This window comes from Argopecten irradians, chromosome 11 (genome assembly GCF_041381155.1).
Source record: "Argopecten irradians isolate NY chromosome 11, Ai_NY, whole genome shotgun sequence".
NCBI lineage: Eukaryota > Metazoa > Mollusca > Bivalvia > Pectinida > Pectinidae > Argopecten > Argopecten irradians.
The window spans coordinates 39,946,516-39,967,107 of record NC_091144.1 but is presented as its reverse complement, the minus strand read 5'-3'; the positions used below and the strand labels follow the sequence as shown (position 1 = coordinate 39,967,107).

The 20,592-nt window shown below is 35.4% G+C and overlaps 1 protein-coding gene across 4 annotated transcripts in view; it reads right to left on the bottom strand.

Moving 5' to 3' along the window:
* Positions 1-1,743: 1,743 nt before the first annotated feature.
* Positions 1,744-20,592, bottom strand: part of LOC138335552 (uncharacterized) — a 38,387-nt gene continuing 19,538 nt past the window's right edge. For all 4 annotated transcript variants that reach the window (XM_069284694.1, XM_069284693.1, XM_069284695.1 and 1 more), the window contains 7 exons: positions 14,220-15,035; positions 12,531-12,684; positions 11,936-12,023; positions 10,626-10,719; positions 8,693-8,798; positions 4,231-4,270; positions 1,744-3,267 (listed from right to left, as the gene is read on the bottom strand). In XM_069284694.1, the coding sequence (XP_069140795.1) occupies positions 2,724-3,267; positions 4,231-4,270; positions 8,693-8,798; positions 10,626-10,719; positions 11,936-12,023; positions 12,531-12,684; positions 14,220-14,951 (1,758 nt within the window). In that variant the 5' untranslated portion in view covers positions 14,952-15,035 and the 3' untranslated portion in view covers positions 1,744-2,723. The remainder of the gene's footprint in view (positions 3,268-4,230; positions 4,271-8,692; positions 8,799-10,625; positions 10,720-11,935; positions 12,024-12,530; positions 12,685-14,219; positions 15,036-20,592) is intronic.

Below are 20,592 nucleotides of genomic sequence, written 5' to 3'. Positions count from 1 at the left end.
AACTGAATTATTTATGTTATTTTTTGTGCTAATTAGGCATATATATACACAATAAAAAACCAATTATTATTCAAATGATGAATATCATTTATGGTCTGTCGGCAGTGGAGTATCTTTAAGTGATTTTAAGTAATTTATAAACGTACATTAACCCATTCGCCCCTGAAATTTCAAAATGGACTGGTCTAGTCTTTGATTTAGAAGAGTCCAAATGTGTCTTCAGGGGTGAATGAGATTTTTATTCAGATATATAATGATAAATGTACTAAACCCATGTTTCTCACTCATCACATGTTTGTATTATTATATATCAAATAGACACAAATGGAAATAAAATTTCATTCATAAATATGGTGAAATAAATGGCATACAACTAAAATGCCCACACATCCGAATCTCCTTTCAAAGCATGGTGAACAAAAATGTCTGGCACCACATTATAATCATTGTAATGCATTTCATTCTTAAGTTTTCTCTGTATTAATGAAACGAAAGGTGAACAATTCGAAGCACAGAGAAAACTTCAATGAATGTCAAATAATCAGTGTTAATTTTAGATCAAAGTTGAAACCATGGTCATTTCAATGACAACTCAAGATCACCAGAGGATTTCTGATCATTAGCAGTGACACATAGAATAATTTTCCTCCCAGGGTCAACATCAAGGTCAAGTTGAGGTCAACTCAAGGTCAACAGAGGATTACATATTGATCAGTAGCTGTGACCTATTCTAAACTGCTTCCAAGGGTCAACTCTGTGACATCTCAAGGTCAACTCTGGGACATCTCAAGGTCAACAGAGGCCTCATTTTAGATCAATGTGAGTTGGAATCATAATGTCATTAAACAACTATTTGAAATAAATGGCAGGAAAAATAGTGCTTTCATCATCGATCCCTGACGACAGGCTTTAATTCTCACGCAAATATACAACATATTTATAAATATTGCTAAATATGCAAAATATAGCACAAAGTTACTTATTCACAAGTTATTATAAATTACTGACTCAAGGAGAACACTTATTACATATTTTGATTTGTTTTCACACAGCCTCAAACTGTGAAGCTCATTCTTTTGATATTGTATCTATGGCAACACAAAATCCCCATTTGGGTAACCATGGGGATATTGTTACAGTTCCCAGTCAAGGTCGCTGTTATCGGGAGTCTGGTATAACGACAGACGGAGAGCACGCTGACGTTTCTCCACGCCCATCTGGATCGCCATCATGATGTCTTGTTCGTGCCGAGATGAACTACGTGAGCGTCGACGGGAACGTTGTGTGTGATGAGGTGATTGGGAACGTGATCGGACGTACCGTCGAACACCACCACCCCACACGACCTGTATGGCGTCGCGACCATGGCTTCTACTTCGCCTTTCAAATTGTGCAGCACCATGACTATCTGCACGAGGGCGTGAAGGGACATTTGGGGTCGCGATGAATTCTTTACGTTGGAAGAACTTAGGGGCAGGATCTTCTTTGGGAGTGAGCATCCAATTTCCATCCTTGGTGCTGTTTTTTCTATTATTTTGACTTTTGTTGTTTAAATTGCCTTCTAAAAAATATGGAAAATAATTAATTGCATCCTATATGGAAATGAAGTAATGATTGCGCATGCACCAAAGGCGAACTGAATTTTTATCAATTAGGCATCTAAAAACAATTATTGTTCAACCAAATGGTCTGCGGTCTTTAAGTGATTTTAAGTAATTTATAAACGTACGTACTACTATTAACCCATTCGCCCCTGAAATTTCAAAATGGACTGGTCTAGTCTTTGATTTAGAAGAGTCCAAATGTGTCTTCAGGGGTGAATGAGATTTTTATTCAGATATATAATGATAAATGTACTAAACCCATGTTTCTCACTCATCACATGTTTGTATTATTATATATCAAATAGACACAAATGGAAATAAAATTTCATTCATAAATATGGTGAAATAAATGGCATACAACTAAAATGCCCACACATCCGAATCTCCTTTCAAAGCATGGTGAACAAAAATGTCTGGCACCACATTATAATCATTGTAATGCATTTCATTCTTAAGTTTTCTCTGTATTAATGAAACGAAAGGTGAACAATTCGAAGCACAGAGAAAACTTCAATGAATGTCAAATAATCAGTGTTAATTTTAGATCAAAGTTGAAACCAAGGTCATTTCAATGACAACTCAAGATCACCAGAGGATTTCTGATCATTAGCAGTGACACATAGAATGATTTTCCTCCCAGGGTCAACATCAAGGTCAAGTTGAGGTCAACTCAAGGTCAACAGAGGATTACATATTGATCAGTAGCTGTGACCTATTCTAAACTGCTTCCAAGGGTCAACTCTGTGACATCTCAAGGTCAACTCTGGGACATCTCAAGGTCAACAGAGGCCTCATTTTAGATCAATGTGAGTTGGAATCATAATGTCATTAAACAACTATTTGAAATAAATGGCAGGAAAAATAGTGCTTTCATCATCGATCCCTGACGACAGGCTTTAATTCTCACGCAAATATACAACATATTTATAAATATTGCTAAATATGCAAAATATAGCACAACGTTACTTATTCACAAGTTATTATAAATTACTGACTCAAGGAGAACACTTATTACATATTTTGATTTGTTTTCACACAGCCTCAAACTGTGAAGCTCATTCTTTTGATATTGTATCTATGGCAACACAAAATCCCATTTGGGTAACCATGGGGATATTGTTACAGTTCCCAGTCAAGGTCGCTGTTATCGGGAGTCTGGTATAACGACAGACGGAGAGCACGCTGACGTTTCTCCACGCCCATCTGGATCGCCATCATGATGTCTTGTTCGTGCCGAGATGAACTACGTGAGCGTCGACGGGAACGTTGTGTGTGATGAGGTGATTGGGAACGTGATCGGACGTACCGTCGAACACCACCACCCCACACGACCTGTATGGCGTCGCGACCATGGCTTCTACTTCGCCTTTCAAATTGTGCAGCACCATGACTATCTGCACGAGGGCGTGAAGGGACATTTGGGGTCGCGATGAATTCTTTACGTTGGAAGAACTTAGGGGCAGGATCTTCTTTGGGAGTGAGCATCCAATTTCCATCCTTGGTGCTGTTTTTTCTATTATTTTGACTTTTGTTGTTTAAATTGCCTTCATTTCCTTCATTATCAACATCTATAGAACCAAACGCTCGAGTGAATCTCTCCAAATCTGTTTCTGGTTTGTCGTGGTGATTGTTAGCTTGTTTTCCATGGCCACTTCTCTCGCTACTGTAGAGAGAAACAAATTCACATCATGAATAGACATTTTTCATAATCACAGTAATTGGTTACAAAGAAAACCCATTTAAGTTCTTGGCCCAGTTTCACAAACATTCCTTAACTTAAGAAATCTCCTTAATTTAAATTCTTAACAGGAAAGCATTACAAAAGTGAAGGAACAATCTTTCAATTAAGGAACTTTCCATAAATTCTAATTTTTTTTCCTATGCAAATATTTTGGTTTTAGTCTTAGGACTATGGTTATACTTTGTTTGTTTGTTTGTTTGATTAATTAACGTCCTATTAACAGCTATGGTCATGTAAGGACGGCCTCCCATGTATGTGGTGTGCTGCGTGTATGTTTTGCGAGGTGCGTGTTTTGGGAGACTGCGGTATATTCATGTTGTGTCTTCTTGTATAGTGGAACTGTTGCCCTTTTTATAGTGCTATATCACTGAAGCATGCCGCCTAAGACACCAAGCAACACACACCACCCGGTCACATTATACTGACAACGGGCGAACCAGTCGTCCCACTCCATGTATGCTGAGCGCTAAGCAGGAGCAGAAACTACCACTTTTATAGACTTTGGTGTGTCTCGGCCAGGGGACAGAACCCAAAGCCTTCCTCACATGGGCGAACGCTCAACCAAAGGCCAAAAGTGAGGTGATGTCAAGAGAGACGTTAGGAAAAATAAAGTAATTTAGGAAGAAGAGAAAAGATAAGATCCTAAATTTAGTTGCCTTTTACGATCATGCAATAGGGGCAGCAGTTACAATTCTAAAGCCCTACCTGCAGGGAGCTATGGTTATACAAAAAAGTACTTGGGATAGGGGTGGTAGGGACAAAGTAATATGTGTATTTCGTAAGATGTCTACAGCTATTTTATAGGTTTAAAGCTGTTTTATAATACTCTAGAAAATAATACATGAACAAGTCTAACAATTTTTTTACCTGATAAGGTGTACATACCTGAGAGTGCGCTCTCTATTTCCAGGTTTCGGACTGCCTACTAAAATAAACAAAAATAAAACCATTTTATACACTATACAGGGATATTTGTTGGATTTGTTTCTGAGAATTTCATTTGTTCCATGCAAAATATTGATAGAAATATACATACAGGAAAACGTGGTTATGACAAAATCACTGAAGCAAGTTCATGGTTTTAGCTAAGATTTTTTCCTTCTCTGTCAAAACTCTGATGAGTTGTTTGCAATATTTGCATAACAAGCGGTCAAACTATGCTTATAACGAATTATTTTCCTTTAATTGCTCTGCATAGATTTGTTATAACCTTGTTTTACAGCATATTAAGATGTTGTAACCGAGAACGATACAAGAGCAGGCGGACATTACCCATAATACAACAGTACTCAACACCAAGAATTACCCATCATCCTCTGGTAATCTTCAAACCCATTAATATACACAGTCATACTCGGTTAATATGAACTCAAAGGGACCAAGATAAAACTACGAGTTATCCAATTGTTCGAATTAAGCGAGTTTTCATGTCTACTGACGATCTCTTTACTTGGTATATATAGACTAGTTCCATATCGTTTAACGATGTGAACAAGAAAGATGTCAAAATCGCCAACGTTAGTTGCAAAATTATAACAATAAAACCAAGATATATATTTTGAAATGCCGTCCTACGGCAGTTTTATGAAAAAGAAATTGGCATTTTTGGCGATCTCGTTGTCCAAAAAATCTCATTTCGAGTTATCAGAACATATTTTATGTATGATTTTTGTCATTCGGACCCAAAATTTACTTCCTATTATCCGAATTCTTCGGGTTTTCCGAATTCAAGTTTTCCAAATTTTTTAAACAAAGATAAAGAGGGAATTCGACCAGGACCGGCAAAGCACTTTGTATTATGCCGGGTTGTCGATTTATTCGAGTTCGTATCAATCAAGTTCCACTGTATCTAGTTATGACAACGTTCACTTTTACTGGGTATGTATATTTGTTTCCAAGATTGGAATCAAAAAGTTTAATTATATATAGGTAAGCTTGGATGAATCCTCATGATAACAACAGTTACTAGTAAAGGACATCTGTATACTGGTGAGAAGCTGGATGGATTACTAAGTAAGTAACGGTGTATGATTGTGCACATTTACAATATCTCTTTTATTTGGTTACCAGGTACTAAATTATTTTACCATCATGCAACCCTATTGTTTCATAATCAAATATACTGTACAGAGAGTAAATATTAATTTCTCATTTTACTAATTTATTAATTTGTTCTCTTTGTTATTTTTCTACCTTATCATCAATGCATTCTAAAATTATCATTAATTTCTATTCAAATGGTAAAATAATTATATCTTTTCCAATGCAGAATAAGACATGCAAACTTGCTCTGCATGAAAAGAAAATGGTTTTCTTATGTCATGATTCTCATAAATCTTTTGAAAGCAATGTCAAGAAAGGAAAGATATTTTTCTAATCAAAAGAACAAAGCATTAGTATTGAGCATCATTATAACAGAGCGTTGTACACAGGAAGTTTTTGTGTTACAATGTTAGGATTGCCCCACCCCCCTGTTTTAGATTCCTATTTGATAGGCAGGTGGTCTTTGATGATATTTAAGACAAGTTTTATTATATATTCTGTTTTGATATCCATCCTGGTTATATTCTGATTGTCTCCCCTTAGTATTCTGATACATTATGATAATTCAATCTGGTTGTCTCCCTTTTTAACAATTTGTTAACAATGGTAATAATTTGGTCATCCCTATTTTGAATTGACCAATCGCCATCGAGTATGTAGCCACGCCTCATGCTCGTAAGCGTGATTCAATGTAGTACCAAATGTCGTAGCATACACAATACAAAGTCATGTGTAGTACCCGAATGGTTTGAGTGACAGCTGGCGATTCGTCAATCGGGTTAGTAATATTGCCGTAACATTCTAATAGTCTCCCTTTAAATGAGAATTAGACTTATAACACAAGTTGCAGTTCTTTTTGGTTATCTCCCTTTGATATTTTATTTGTTAGATTCTAAGATACAAGTTCTATACGAGGCCATGCATTTCTATGTATATGTGTATATGCTTTGTAAAGTGCTGATAACCTGACCCTTACAAAAGGATCCATGCAACTGTTGCTACATACTCCGTTTATCATATGTGCTGTGATTAATTCCATCAAATTTGAAGGTTTCAAAGTGTATTTTCGATAATTACATAATAGTTATAAAATATGTCAGAAACATATATACATAGAGATTCGCAACTCCACCATTTTTACGATGGACAGATGTACCTCTGTATCTGCTTTAAAGGTTTTTTTAGATAAACTCTTAAACAGTTAAATACAATAAAATAAATTTGATATGTTATAAAAGTTCAGTAATTTTCAGATCGTTTGAGTACGATTTTGGACAGAAAAATTAATATCTTAACTTATATTTTAATAAAACAAAATGCACTTCCGGTTTTCAATGCCTGATTTTAGAAAAACCAGGAAAAAATGCTGATTTTCATGCTTTCAAAAATCATATAAGATAACATAAATCGGGAAAACTGGTCACATCAAACCATGATATAATGTTTAAACTTTGAGTTAATGCAAAAATATCATGTTTTAAAGAATACACTTAAAAGTAGTTAGCCAAGGGGAAATGCCTATAAACCAGAGGTCCCTCTGCCTGTCAACATAGACAAAGAAGGAGTTTCCAATCTCTATATATACAGTATATGTTTCTGAATATGTGTAATTACTTTTCTACTTAATCTTAACTCTGACTACTTTAGTTTGATATGCCTTGGTGTTGAAACAAACTCAAGGCAAAATAATTCACTTAAGCTACATATAATGTATTGAACAGAAAGTGTGTTTTGACCTAAGTCGATGATTTTTGTTTCAAGAAATCAGGCCTATTTCATCTGATCAGGAAATCATACTAACATTCATTGATAATACAAAATCTTAACAATTTTTTATATTGGTATCATATGGTGTGTACATATAACCAAAAATTCTGTGCAATATTGCAATCTTAAAATTCTAACAAATGACAAAACAAAATATTTCGCCTGTGTATAATTATTATGTTAATTAATTTGAGAATAAAAGATAATCTATAAGGTATTCATAATAAACTGTTAATTTGTCAGTACTTTGTATATACATGTACATAAATAAATGATAAGTATCTTAATATAGTCTCTTATTGTCAGTGCCAGAAGGTAATAGGTCAATTTGCTGATTTTTAATTTGTAATCAGTGCTAATTAAGAATGAAGAAATTGACTTGAAGAATACAGATAGTCTAAATATAGAACAGAGAACTGTCTGTTAACGGGATGGGAGGGACTTGGGAACATGCAACAGAAAAATCTTAAAAAGGTGCAACCAATTGGTTTGTGATTTCAATACTGAATGATAACAATATATGTATATACATAAAATATATAAGTCTTTGGGCTCAAATCATTCCAATAACTCAGGGGGATTTCATAGACCATATTTGACCATTACAATATTTATGCATGATCTTTACTGGAATTGATCAGCTTATTACATTTTAACTTCATAGTTCTCATTTTGCATATAACAGAGTTATCTCCCTTTGCAGATAGGTACCAATCGTGATTATTTATTTTATGCACAAAATTTATGTCATTTTCTCTGAAAAGTATGAAATTACGCTTGCAAACACATGGCTTTACTTTCAAATACCAACTCGCATTAGATTGCACGAGTGAATTTGTATCCCTGTTTTGTTCAAATGTAAAGGAAAAGAAGCAACGGAGGGGTTTAACCGTTGGTTGAGTGGAAATATTTTGGTGTTACCTATCATAGGAAGGTCAAAAGGAGATAGAAGTCGGGGTATCAGACAGTTTCCTGTGTGTTATTAATTTATAGTATTGCCTTCCTTACCACTATTGAGTTGGATGAGCTGAAATACAGAACATTAAATGTACAGACTGTGTAGTAATCTCTACTAATTTGTAGACGTGCATTCTGTGAGAGTAAGTCGCTACTTTGTAGACCAGGATCCCAGCCCTACACTCCATAGACATAGTCACATACTCCCTTGGGTGGGAACACAGGGGTTTCAAGATCCTCAAACGCTGTGGGTAAAGTACAATTTACCGTCGAACAGTCCCACCATGCGGTGATTATGACATCATTATTTGGCGTGATTTTTGTAACATCATTATCACCAGAGGGTGGGACAAATGGATGGTAGATTGTCCCCACGTCATTCTTAGATCTCGAAGCCCCTGTATTGCATTCTATCAGAATTTCCAATAGTAAAAGTTACATGTACATTCATTACACAGAAAGGATTCCAAGAGTGGGAATCACATTCCATAGTCATTCCTATGTTGAAGCTGAAAATAACCATATAAAATAAAATAACTCATAATCCCTCATCTAATGTACAGTATTGGGAATAACTTACCATCTTGTGAACGGACACCACGGCGAATACAGATCATCAGGCGCTTGGTTCGAGTAAGGGAAGTTATCTGTCTCTCTGTCAAGGACCGAATGTCAACGCCATCAATCTGCAACATACAAGATACGTAATGATTAGATTATTTCCCATCTCAATTACCTTCCCTTGATTAGAACGACTGGCGCAATGTCTCGGTTAACTCCCCCTGATTTGATAAGACTGGCCCACAACTAAGTTACCTCCCCCTGATTAGATAGACTGGTCCACACCTCAGTTACTTTTCTTGGTGATAAGATAGACAGGTTCCTATTTCAATTACCTCCCATGATGATCATCTCAATTACCCTCCTTGGTGATTAGATAGACTTTGTATTTAAGACCTGTAATTCTGCCTACCTCTGTAATTACACCTGTAATTCTGCCTACCTCTGTAATTACACCTGTAATTCTACCTACCTTTGTAATTACACCTGCAATGCTGTCTACCTTTGTAATTACATCTGTAATTCACCTACCTTTGTAATTATACCTGTGATTCTGCCTACCTTTGTAATTACACCTGTGATTCTGCCTACCTTTATAATTACACCTGTGATTCTGCCTACCTTTTTATAATTACACCTGTGATTATGCCTACCTTTGAAATTACACCTGTAATTCTGCCTACCTTTATAATTATACCTGTGATTCTGCCTACTTTTGTAATTACCCCTGTAATTCTGCCTACCTTTGTAATTACACCTGTAATTCTGCCTACCATTGTAATCACATCTGTGATTCTGCCTACCTCTAATTACACCTGTAATTTTGTGCTACTTTGTAATTACCCTGTGATTCTGCCTACTTTTGTAATTACCCCCTGTGATTCTGCCTACTTTTGTAATTACACCTGTGATTCTGCCTACTTTTGTAAACTGTGATTCTGCCTACTTTTGTAATTACCTGTGATTCTGTAATACACTGTGATTCTGCCTACTTTTGTAATTACCCTGTGATTTGCCTACTTTGTAATTACACTGTGATTCTGCCTACTTTTAATTACGCTGTGATTCTGCCTACTTTTATACCTGTGATTCTGCCTACTTTTGTAATTACACCTGTGATTCTGCCTACTTGTAAACCTGTGATTTGCCTACTTTTGTAATTACACCTGTGATTCTGCCTACTTTTGTAATTACCCCTGTGATTCTGTGATTTTTTGCCTACTTTTTGTAATTACCCTGTGATTTGCCTACTTTGTAATTACCCTGTATTTGCCTATTTGAATACCCGTGATTCTGCCTACTTTGTATTTTCCTCTTTTGATTGACTGCTACTTTTGTAATTACCCTGTGATTCTGCCTACTTTTAATTACCCCTGTAATTACTGCCTACTTTTGTAATTACCCTGTGATTCTGCCTACTTTTGTAATTACCCCTGTGATTCTGCCTACTTTTGTAATTACACCTGTGATTCTGCCTACTTTTGTAATTACCCTGTGATTTCTACTTTGTAATACCCTGTAATTCTGCCTACTTTATAATTACACCTGTAATTTTGCCTACTTTTGTAATTACCCCTGTGATTCTGCCTACTTTTGTAATTACACCTGTAATTCTGCCTACTTTTGTAATTACCCCTGTGATTCTGCCTACTTTTGTAATTACAGCTGTGATTCTGCCTACTTTTGTAATTACCCCTGTGATTCTGCCTACTTTTGTAATTACAGCTGTGATTCTGCCTACTTTTGTAATTACAGCTGTGATTCTGCCTACTTTTGTAATTACAGCTGTGATTCTGCCTACTTTTGTAATTACACCTGTGATTCTGCCTACTTTTGTAAATAACACCTGTAATTCTGCCTACTTTTGTAATTACACCTGTAATTCTGCCTACTTTTGTAATTACACCTGTAATTCTGCCTACTTTTGTAATTACACCTGTGATTCTGCCTACCTTTGTAATTAGATCTCCAGCCAGTATTCCCGCCTTGTGAGCTGGGGAGTTGTTATCCACTGACCTGACGACCAACACCTTGTTTTTGTTTCTCCTGAAAAAAAGAAGAACCATTAATGAGTTTGTTCAGTTACTAGCATATTTTCTTTTATAACTAGTTTGGAAAGATACTAGAACAATGTTTTGGCAGTTATTAGTGTGGTTTTGGTTTAATTTTAATGTCCTATTAACAGCTAGGGTCATGTAAGGAGGTGCCGTGTTTATTGGTGGAGGAAAGCCGGAGAAAAACCACCGACCAGTGGTCAGTACCTAGCAACTGCCCCACATGAGATTCGAACCCACATCCCAGAAGTGGAGGGCTTGTGGTAATATGTCGGGAGATCTTAACCACTGTCCACCAGAGCCCAGTTATTAGTGTAATTTGGACATTTACTAGCACTGTTCAGCAATCATCCTTAAATCCAAGGGTCAAAGGGCCCAGGTTACATTCATGATAGGCTCCCTGTATGTTTAAAAGTGAGAACAAACGTATCCAGTATATAGAGCAGTTATGTTGAGTGATGAGAATAACCTTGGTATTGCTATAGAAAACAGTTATGTTTAGTAACGAATGTAATAAGTATCAAAAACAGTTATCCTAAAATGTTACTAGTGGGACTAATTCACATACCACATGATACCCAATAACTTTTGTGCAAGCCCATTGTTTCTATTTGTGATGGAATTACGTCAAAAGATGATATCCCGCGCTAACGTCATTTCAGTGGGAAGATTACAAAGAGTTACGTTCTATTACCAATGGGGATACCATATTCTCCCATACTTCACAGGGATATCCCATGGTTGCTAGGGAAAAGATATCTCTATCTTACACAGGGGGGTGTAAGACAGCTCACACGCGCTAGACAATAACGTGACGTCATCAATACATGTGGCATAACTGCAGCGTGCATTGTAGCAATACATGTGGCATAACTGCAGCGTGCATTGTAGATGTCGTCATCAATTTTGACGCATAACGACATTCCTGCTATAATGGCGCGATGAAAAAGCTGGAAACCAAGTGGAATTTTATAATTTTTCTACTTAGTATGAGAGAAAAAGAATCAAACATTGGTCTGTGAAGTGGACAGGGATATCTCAACCCTCGTGAAAGAGCAAGCCTCGGGTTGACCGGCCAATTTCTTTCACTCGGGTTGAGATATCTCTGTCCACTTCACAGACCCATGTAAAATTCTATTAGTCCCACACAGATGTTATAGGGTATCACGTAGTACATGAATTAGTCCCATTACATGTAATAAGCTTACCTGTTAGTGGCACAGCCAAGGCGACCATCACCAGCCGGGTACACCACAACCTCCATATCCACCACTTGTAGATGTTCAGAGACTCTCCCTGGAAATACAAATTGACATATGTCAAATATCCTCCATCAATTATGTGATAAAAATAGCATTACTACTGAATCTGGTCTTAGATTCTGGCCCCTTATGGTTATGAAAAGTTAAACATATTGTTATAATTAGACCATTAACCATTGGTATTATGTACTGTATTTGCCGTAATTAGCGCCCCTTCCCCTATAAGCGCCCCTCCTCTTTTCCAGAGAAGGAATTGAAGTTGTATAAACGCCCAGCCCTAACATGAATTTAACTATGTTTTACAACATTTGATGCCCCTAGGTTTAAAGGCATGTGCATGATTACTGTAACAGATTAATGTGTCATGAGTACCGAAAGAGTTAAAATATGGCTGACTTAACTTACATTTTGGTTCACTAATAAGTCCCCCCCTCCTCTCTTTGATACAATTTTTAAAGCAAATATGGTATATATTTGACTTTGGACTTACTTTAAATGTGGACTTACTTTGACTGAAAACTTACTTTGAATGAAGACTTACTTTGACTGCGATGAGAAGATTTCCGTATCCCACCACTCTGTACTAACATGATGATGTTCCAGGCATTCCGGATCAGCGTGACAGCCTCGGCGTGTGTGAGGTGACGAAAGTCTGTACCATTCACTTCCAATATAGTATCTCCTAAAGCTACACCCTGCAAACGAAAACACACGACTATGGTTATGTACAGAAGTATTACCGTAACTTCAGTTTTATTACTTAACAGCCAGGGTCATTTAAGGATGTGCCAGGTTTGTTGGTGGAGAAAAGCCAGAGTACCCGGAGAAAAACCATCAACCTACAGTCAGTACCTGGCAACTGCCTCTTATGGGATTCAAACTCACAACCTAGATAAGGAGGGCTTCTGCTTATCAGCAAGTTAAATTGTTTCAGGCAAAAATTTGTATGCCTTTGATGCAGTAAGTGACTATTGAATTTACCTTAAAATTAATGTAAAACAATTAATAACAACCTGAAATAAATCAAAATGATTTATCTGATGGAGTGCTAATCTTATCCCTGCGCTATAGTATAAGGATATATGTATTTTTAGATAGCTAGATTACTTTCAAATCAATTGGAACAACACTTATTTATATTTACCCGCTAAGCAGTGAACCTATATGGCTGATTAACCTAAAAATTGAGGGGGGGGGGCACTAACTCACTTAATTATTAATTAATGGGACCCGATTTATACATTTTACAAAATTTATGCTCTAATAAGCCACAAATCAATTAATTTGCAAAAGAAAAACATTAAAGATATAAATTCAAGGTAGATGTGAACTTTAAATACACCTTGAAAAGATGAGGCGGGAATATTGAAATGGGGATTTCATCAAGTCACATATACAGTATACACAATCATTGAAATTTTTCTTACTTTACTGGTAAAACTAGGTCTGTATAATGCTCTCTTACACATACAGAGCTGTCAGTGTTTGTTGGTGAACAAGTAGGTCAAGTGTTTTAAAGATCAGAGATGTAATCAAAGGAATGCGAATTTTTTTAAAAGAAAACCTCCCTCAGTACTTTGGAAGTAGACTGTGACAAGTCCTTTTAACACATATACATGAACAATATCTTATGTATCAGAATTGGTCATGAATTTTTTTCTATTAATTCATATTTTTTATCAAGAAATCCTGAAAAATACAGCCCATGTGTGCTTTTTTTTTAACCAAAAAGTTTTGAAACTGATTAAATTTATAAAATTTATGGCAAGTAAAAAAAAGGTTTCTAGTGAGCTTGTATTACCCGGTTATCAACCACATTTTCTATAAAGTTCTGTCGGTCATGTAATTTTAGCTGACATTTTTTTGGTAGTGTTTTTTTTTACAATTTTTTTTAAATCCTAGCCTTATATAGTAAGCTTAGTTATCATATAATAACAATTCCTTGTTAAAAAAATGCAAATACATGTAATATAACCTAATATAATGATTTTGAATATGGATCAAAGTCATTCGTTAAAACAAACTTAATTCTACACACTAAATCACTTAACTGGGAAGGAATTCAATAAATAGCTACATGACCTACTGGGGAATTAATTCTATAAATAGCTACATGACCTATCTGGGAAGTAATTCTATAAATAGCTATATGACCTACCTGGGAAGTATTTCTATAAATAACTACATGACCTATCTAGGGAGTAATTCTATAAATAGCAACATAACCTACCTGGGAAGCAGCAGGTCCTTCTGGGTCAAGAACATTGACAGATATTTCCGTTCCGTATTCCTTTCCACCTTGTATCCCGAGCCCTAAACTTCCATCCTCGCGTCGTGCCAGAAATATTCGGCGTACACCGTTGGTTGAAGGCTTGACACTGTTGTTGGTCTTTTTGGCGTCCATATTTCCATATTTGCCAGCGTTTCCATAGTTACCGGATCCCCACAAGAACACGTCACCACTTGTATCGTCCGTAGGTTTTAACGATTCATCGTCATGTTCACTGTATATTCCACTCGTAACACTTGTACCGTGCTGAGAATTTACGTCGGTATAATTTTTATAATTACTGGAATTAACCATGAACTTCTTTTCACTTCCGTGTGAAACTATTTGGAATTTGCCCGATGAGTCCTGGGCGATAACACGGGGATTGTCTGCAAGTGAGTTGCCATGAGAGTATATCCTTAGGTACGTTTCGTAATTAGCAAACTGAATACTACAGATCCGATGGAAATCTTCCTGAAGACTTTGAGGAATACGAGAACTCAACTCTACGAGAAGAAGTAATTTTTCTGTCGTGTTGATCAAAGGCTTAACCTGGTGGCAGAGTGTTGCGACGGACTGTGTCTGCTTAAACTGATGCAAAATCTGCCTAAATTCCTCACATTCGTATTCTGATAGAAGATCGTGTGCGAGGTTTCGGAGAATTACTTCACCGCGTTGATCGGAAGAGTCCATTCTGCTAACAGGTTGCCGCGCTTTCCTGCGGGCTTTCTGCAACGGTCCCCAAGTCCACTGGGTGTCGTATGGTCGCCTCAACACCTGAAAATATTTAGTAGTTTTGACATGAATCCTAGATCTTCTATGCATCTTCGATTTTTTATACTTTCTACTTTGAAGTTGAAATGGCTTGAAATGCCTGAATGAAGATCAATTTTAGACAGCAAGTATGGTTCATTAAATGAAACGTCGATTTCACATGCAACTAATAAGAAATCAGTTAATTTCACAATATGTTGCTATGACCAGGAATCGATGTCAATATAAGAATTTTCTTCAAAATTGCTGAATCTCTACGCCATCAATTTAAACACCTTCACTGAACATCCAGATTCAATCCATCAGGCGAATAATTGAAACACATACAAAGCTGTTCACACAATGTCCCTCACACATCACAATTAACAAGTCAAAACAACTGCGTCCAAATTAATCAAGCTAAACAAAGAGCCTGGGAAACCACAAGAAACGTCAAAATATACACTTATTATAATCCATTATTGGTATATCTCAGCCGGCTACATCAACATGTAGATGCAAAAACGTGACCAGAGCATCCGATGCTTCATGTAATTTATATAAAGTGGTGTTTATCAGCGAAAATCCCACCCAAAGCCAATCAAGCTCATCAATAGCCGAGAAACTTCTGTACATGTGCGAGACTTTTTTCCCATTAGGGTAAGTGTAGCTATTAAATGCGTTGTAGAAAACACAATATTACGACTACTCAAGCGTGTAAGCTTTTGTGACTCAGCTGATTTTCCACCCTCGCTTTCCTTCATCCTGAATATTAACGTTACGGTACCTTTACTATAGATAAAGATAATTTTTAATACGTGTTTTCTGTCGGTGCTATTAAAAATACTAATGACACAGCTATATAAGCTGTCGAAATCACCTCCGTCACATAAATAAGTGGTTAACAGCATTAAATCATAAATTTGGATCCTAATTAATATGATGTTTTTTACACATTAAGGAACTATTGAAGATTAATGGAAGCCTTAAGGAGACAAGGACCAGCCCAAACTGTGCAAGATATAAAAATCCTCCCCTAATGGCGTGTCAGTTAATATTTCAGTGAATCTGACCAGATTTTAGACCCTGCCCTTCAGGTCCCTAGGGACATGTAGAGGTAATATGAATACAATATCCAATAAATGGATAATGTTACAATTTATTTTTTATGCCAATTCAACAATCAATTGCCGATTTTTTTTATTTTTTTTTGTTTACCTGTAAAATTCAACCCATGAGGATCGATGGACAAAAGATAATCCATTTTGGTCACCGTAATCAGTGATCTAATTATCTCCCTTTAAAACAAATAAATACAGAAAATAATTGTCACTAATTACATAAAGACAAGTGCAACTAATCAAGGAATTTTGATCCTGAAAATCGTTAAAAAAAAAAAGGAAAATAAAATAATTAATTTTTACAACCGAAACTAAGGTATTTGAATGAAAACAGAAAATGCATGAATATGCAAACATCAAGAAATTAATTATATACAGAACCTCTTATCAGGAATATGGACCAGGGGTTTCAGGCGAGGAAGCACGTTACCGGGTATTTAGAACTAGGATCAATGAAGCCGCAATTTAATGTCAGTGTTATTGTCTGTCATCAACGGCATGAGTATTGATCTTAAGAGAACTAACTATTGATTGGTCGTTTTTTTATCCAGCATTGTTACCAGTAATGTTTCAGATATACTAGTAGCTGTACTACTGACAAACATGACGATTTCCTCCGGGTAGAATTCCTAATGGATTACAGAAACCTGGTACACGCACTCAACCATGCCTACCCGACAAAGAGGAAAATCAATTTCACCATGAAATATTTATCCAACATGTGAAGACTCCGTTGACAAGATGTACATAACAAATTGCCCAGCTGGAAAACCCAGAAAATGCCCACAGTGGTTCAATGTAACCGGAGATATAGCAAACAGGTTAAATAATCAATAATTATTTTTAGCTCGCAAAACCACTATCATCAAACCAAATTGGCTTTCATTTAAGCATTGAACTATCTTTTTATGAAATCTATGGTCTATATTTTATAAATTGATGACAGAGTTTTTTGGACCACTTCTATATTGCGTGCTGTTGAAATCAACATGTGACAGTACAGTTGTCAGTTGACTTTATCTTAGTGGATTTTCTCCGGTTACTCTGACTTTTCACAACCTTTCCAAGGTCAATGACTTTGACCAATAGGACATTGAACCAAATAAATGTACAATCCCAAGTTAGTGGACAATAAATTTGTGTAACAAGCAAGTCAAATTTTGCTTAGTCCTCATTGAATGAATTCTGAAATTTTCAGATTTCATATAAGTCAGTCATGCAAGATAATTTGCAAAAATTTCTCAGAATTTCAAAAATATCATATCACCTTTTCTGATACAAGCTTTTATTTATTGAACTGATGGTGTTTTCTATACATGTATCTCAAGGGAATTTCCATTTAACAAAGACAAAATTAAAAGTTTCGCTTTTACATCAATGAATATTTTAGATAAAGATAAATAGAATCTTACACTTGTTGACAAACTTATTTAATAATTTGATATATATGGCAATCCGCTTAAGGATTTTTAAAATTCATTTAACTAAATTTAGTTTACCAGTAATCAAATAATATATTCAAAATATTTTAAAGATGTTCCACCGCTGACAAATATTATTTTCTATCAGTAAAAACAAGAGCATACGAATTAGAATTTATCTTCAGTTACAAAAGTTCGTTTTAAGCTTTCAATTTTACTTCAAGATAAAAACATTAAAGATAATCAATTGCATTCCAAAAAAAATCTGTGGAACTATGTCCTATATGAAATGAAGTACTGATTGTGCATGCACCACAGTCAAATAAATTATTTTATATCATTTCGTTTGTTAATTATATATATATATATACATAATTAAACACCAATTATTGTTCCAATGATGGGTATCATTAATGCTCTATTAGCTGTGGAGCATTTTAAAAGAGTTGAAAAAATTCAAAATGAATAAGTCACTCATGTAAATCATCCTTTATTTCAACAGTCTGCATCATTTTCTCAAATTATCCAAAAAGGCTATACCTTTTTACTATTGCTTCATAACAACATTTAATTAATTATCATATTCATATAAATTAGAATATCAAGTTAGTTTATTTATTTTTTGAACTTCAACATTGTGCTAGCTCATGGAATTCTAAATATAAGTAAATATAGATATAGTAAAACAGTCACCTAAAAATTTCCGAAAAAAAAAAAATCATAATATTGACAGCTATGAAGACTCCTTATTGTTTTTTTTTTAATTCATAAAAAATTTTTTCAATTACAGTACTGATAAAAATATCTAAAATAATATAAATATACAATAGATTTAAAAGAAACATCAAATTACCTTATTCCAAAGTACTCTGAACATGGTGAACCTGAGGGTTGGGACCTTCTGAACACAAAAGGACGATTTAGAGGGGGGGACGACTTAATAAAACTTTCTCAACATCCAACGAAACCAATGAGGCATTTAACAACTTACATCATTTTAACGAACAAAGAAGTGTGCAGGTCAACGTTTCTTATGGCGTGATCACGAAAACATCAATCTTACGACCAGATCGGGCCAAGCTGTTCATCACCATCGGTCAAACACTCAAATCATTTAACGGTAGTATCGAACTTTGCTTAACAGGGGCCCAAATTGGGGTTTTATTTTAGTGACTTATAAAATGTCAAAAGGAGAGAGTGGTCCATAAATTAAATGTTTGAACAGAAAAATTTACTGCATAAATTCAAATGAAAGAGTACAAAGAAGAATGCATCAAAAGAATTAAAATATGTATAAAATGATAGAGAAATTTCAACCCCCAAATGTGCCTCTTAACATACTTGTATCTTATAGACAAGAGAAAAATTCATATCTAGCTAGCAATTTAAATATTATGTGACGTTCTAGGATCTGCAGATGTTGAGACAATACTGTCTGATACACATTGAGATGAATATCAGTTCTAACAATACCTCCCCCACTTTATCACAGGTGATGACCCCTGATAGGATTTTTACCTGTAGGCTACCTGGCTAGGTCAAATGTCACGAGCACATCACTCAGACAACCGATCAAGTCTGACCATCAGACCTACACCTCAAGGGCCTTTCGTCTGCACGCATGCTTGGTTCCGATGACAATGCAGAATATTATAACTACCAACCTTAGTGACCACCTTTGTATAATGACCACCTGCTTAATCAGACAAGACCACTTTCTTAACGTCCCAAATTATCCTCACATACTTTGACCTATGTATAAAGACGATTTATCTATAGTTCCTTAAAAGATACTCCACCGCCGACAGAGCATAAACGATTTTCATCATTTTAACAATAATTGGTATTTAATTGTGTATATATATATATGTGTAATTAACACAAAAACTATATAAAATCACTTATTTTGCATTTGCTCCATGCACCATAAGTACTTCATTCCATATCGAAGCTCAAACTTTTCAATGGTGGCAATGGTGTAAATTAAGTAACTTTTGTAACTGAAGAAAAATACTAAATCGTCTGCTTCTGTTTTTGGTAGAGGAAAAATACCATTTATCAGCGGTAGAGCATATTTAATTTTCTCTATGTATTTTGATTGGGTGGTCTTTATAGACAGGTTTCAGTGTATATTTGAAGACAGAACTATTCTTGGAAAACCAGCTGGTATCAACCTATTACCCGTGAGTATGACCTAAAATACAAGGTCATTCATTTTTCTTCATGAACAGATCAAATTGTAGTCCCCTATCCCTGTACAATATTGGCCCAATTTCAGATCTTGGAACTCTAATGAGAAGTTGTTTAAACATTTTCGCAACCTTGTCTCCTGTGACCTTGAATGAAGGTCAATGGCTTTAATATATTTGAACTAACTTGATAGCCTTTCACCCCAGCATGCCACAGACAGAATATCAAGGGAAGAATGCAAGAGAAAAATGATTAATATTGATCCTTCAAGATTAATTACCGAAGGTAAATTTCTCCACCCAAGTGAAAGATTAAAGCTCAGCAGTCATAGCTAACTAAATATATCTAAATGTTTGACTAAATAAATTTTGATTAAATAACCCATCTACCCTAAAATTTCATAATGGGCTGGTCTAATCTTTGATTTAGAAGAGCCTAAATGTGTCTTCAGGGGTGAATGAGTTAATTCACCTCTAAAATCTAATAATAGACTGGACTTATCTTTCATTTAGAAGAGTCTATATACTTCTTCAGGGGTGAATGAGTTAATTCACCTCTAAAATTTAATAATAGACTGGACTTATCTTTGATTTAGAAGAGTCTATATACTTCTTCAGGGGAGAATGAGTTAAATGTGATGACTGATGCAATATGAGTGGGAGGCTAGAAATGGTGACAAACATTATCATGTCTCTGCATTGAACAAAAATAGGTTTATGTACCAATATAGAAATTAATTAATTATTCTACACACACGCACTTTGTGGTTGAATGACGGAGCAATCGCATACACCCACAATTATTGTACAATATCAGGATGTCTATAAGGAAAATATACCACCCATTAAT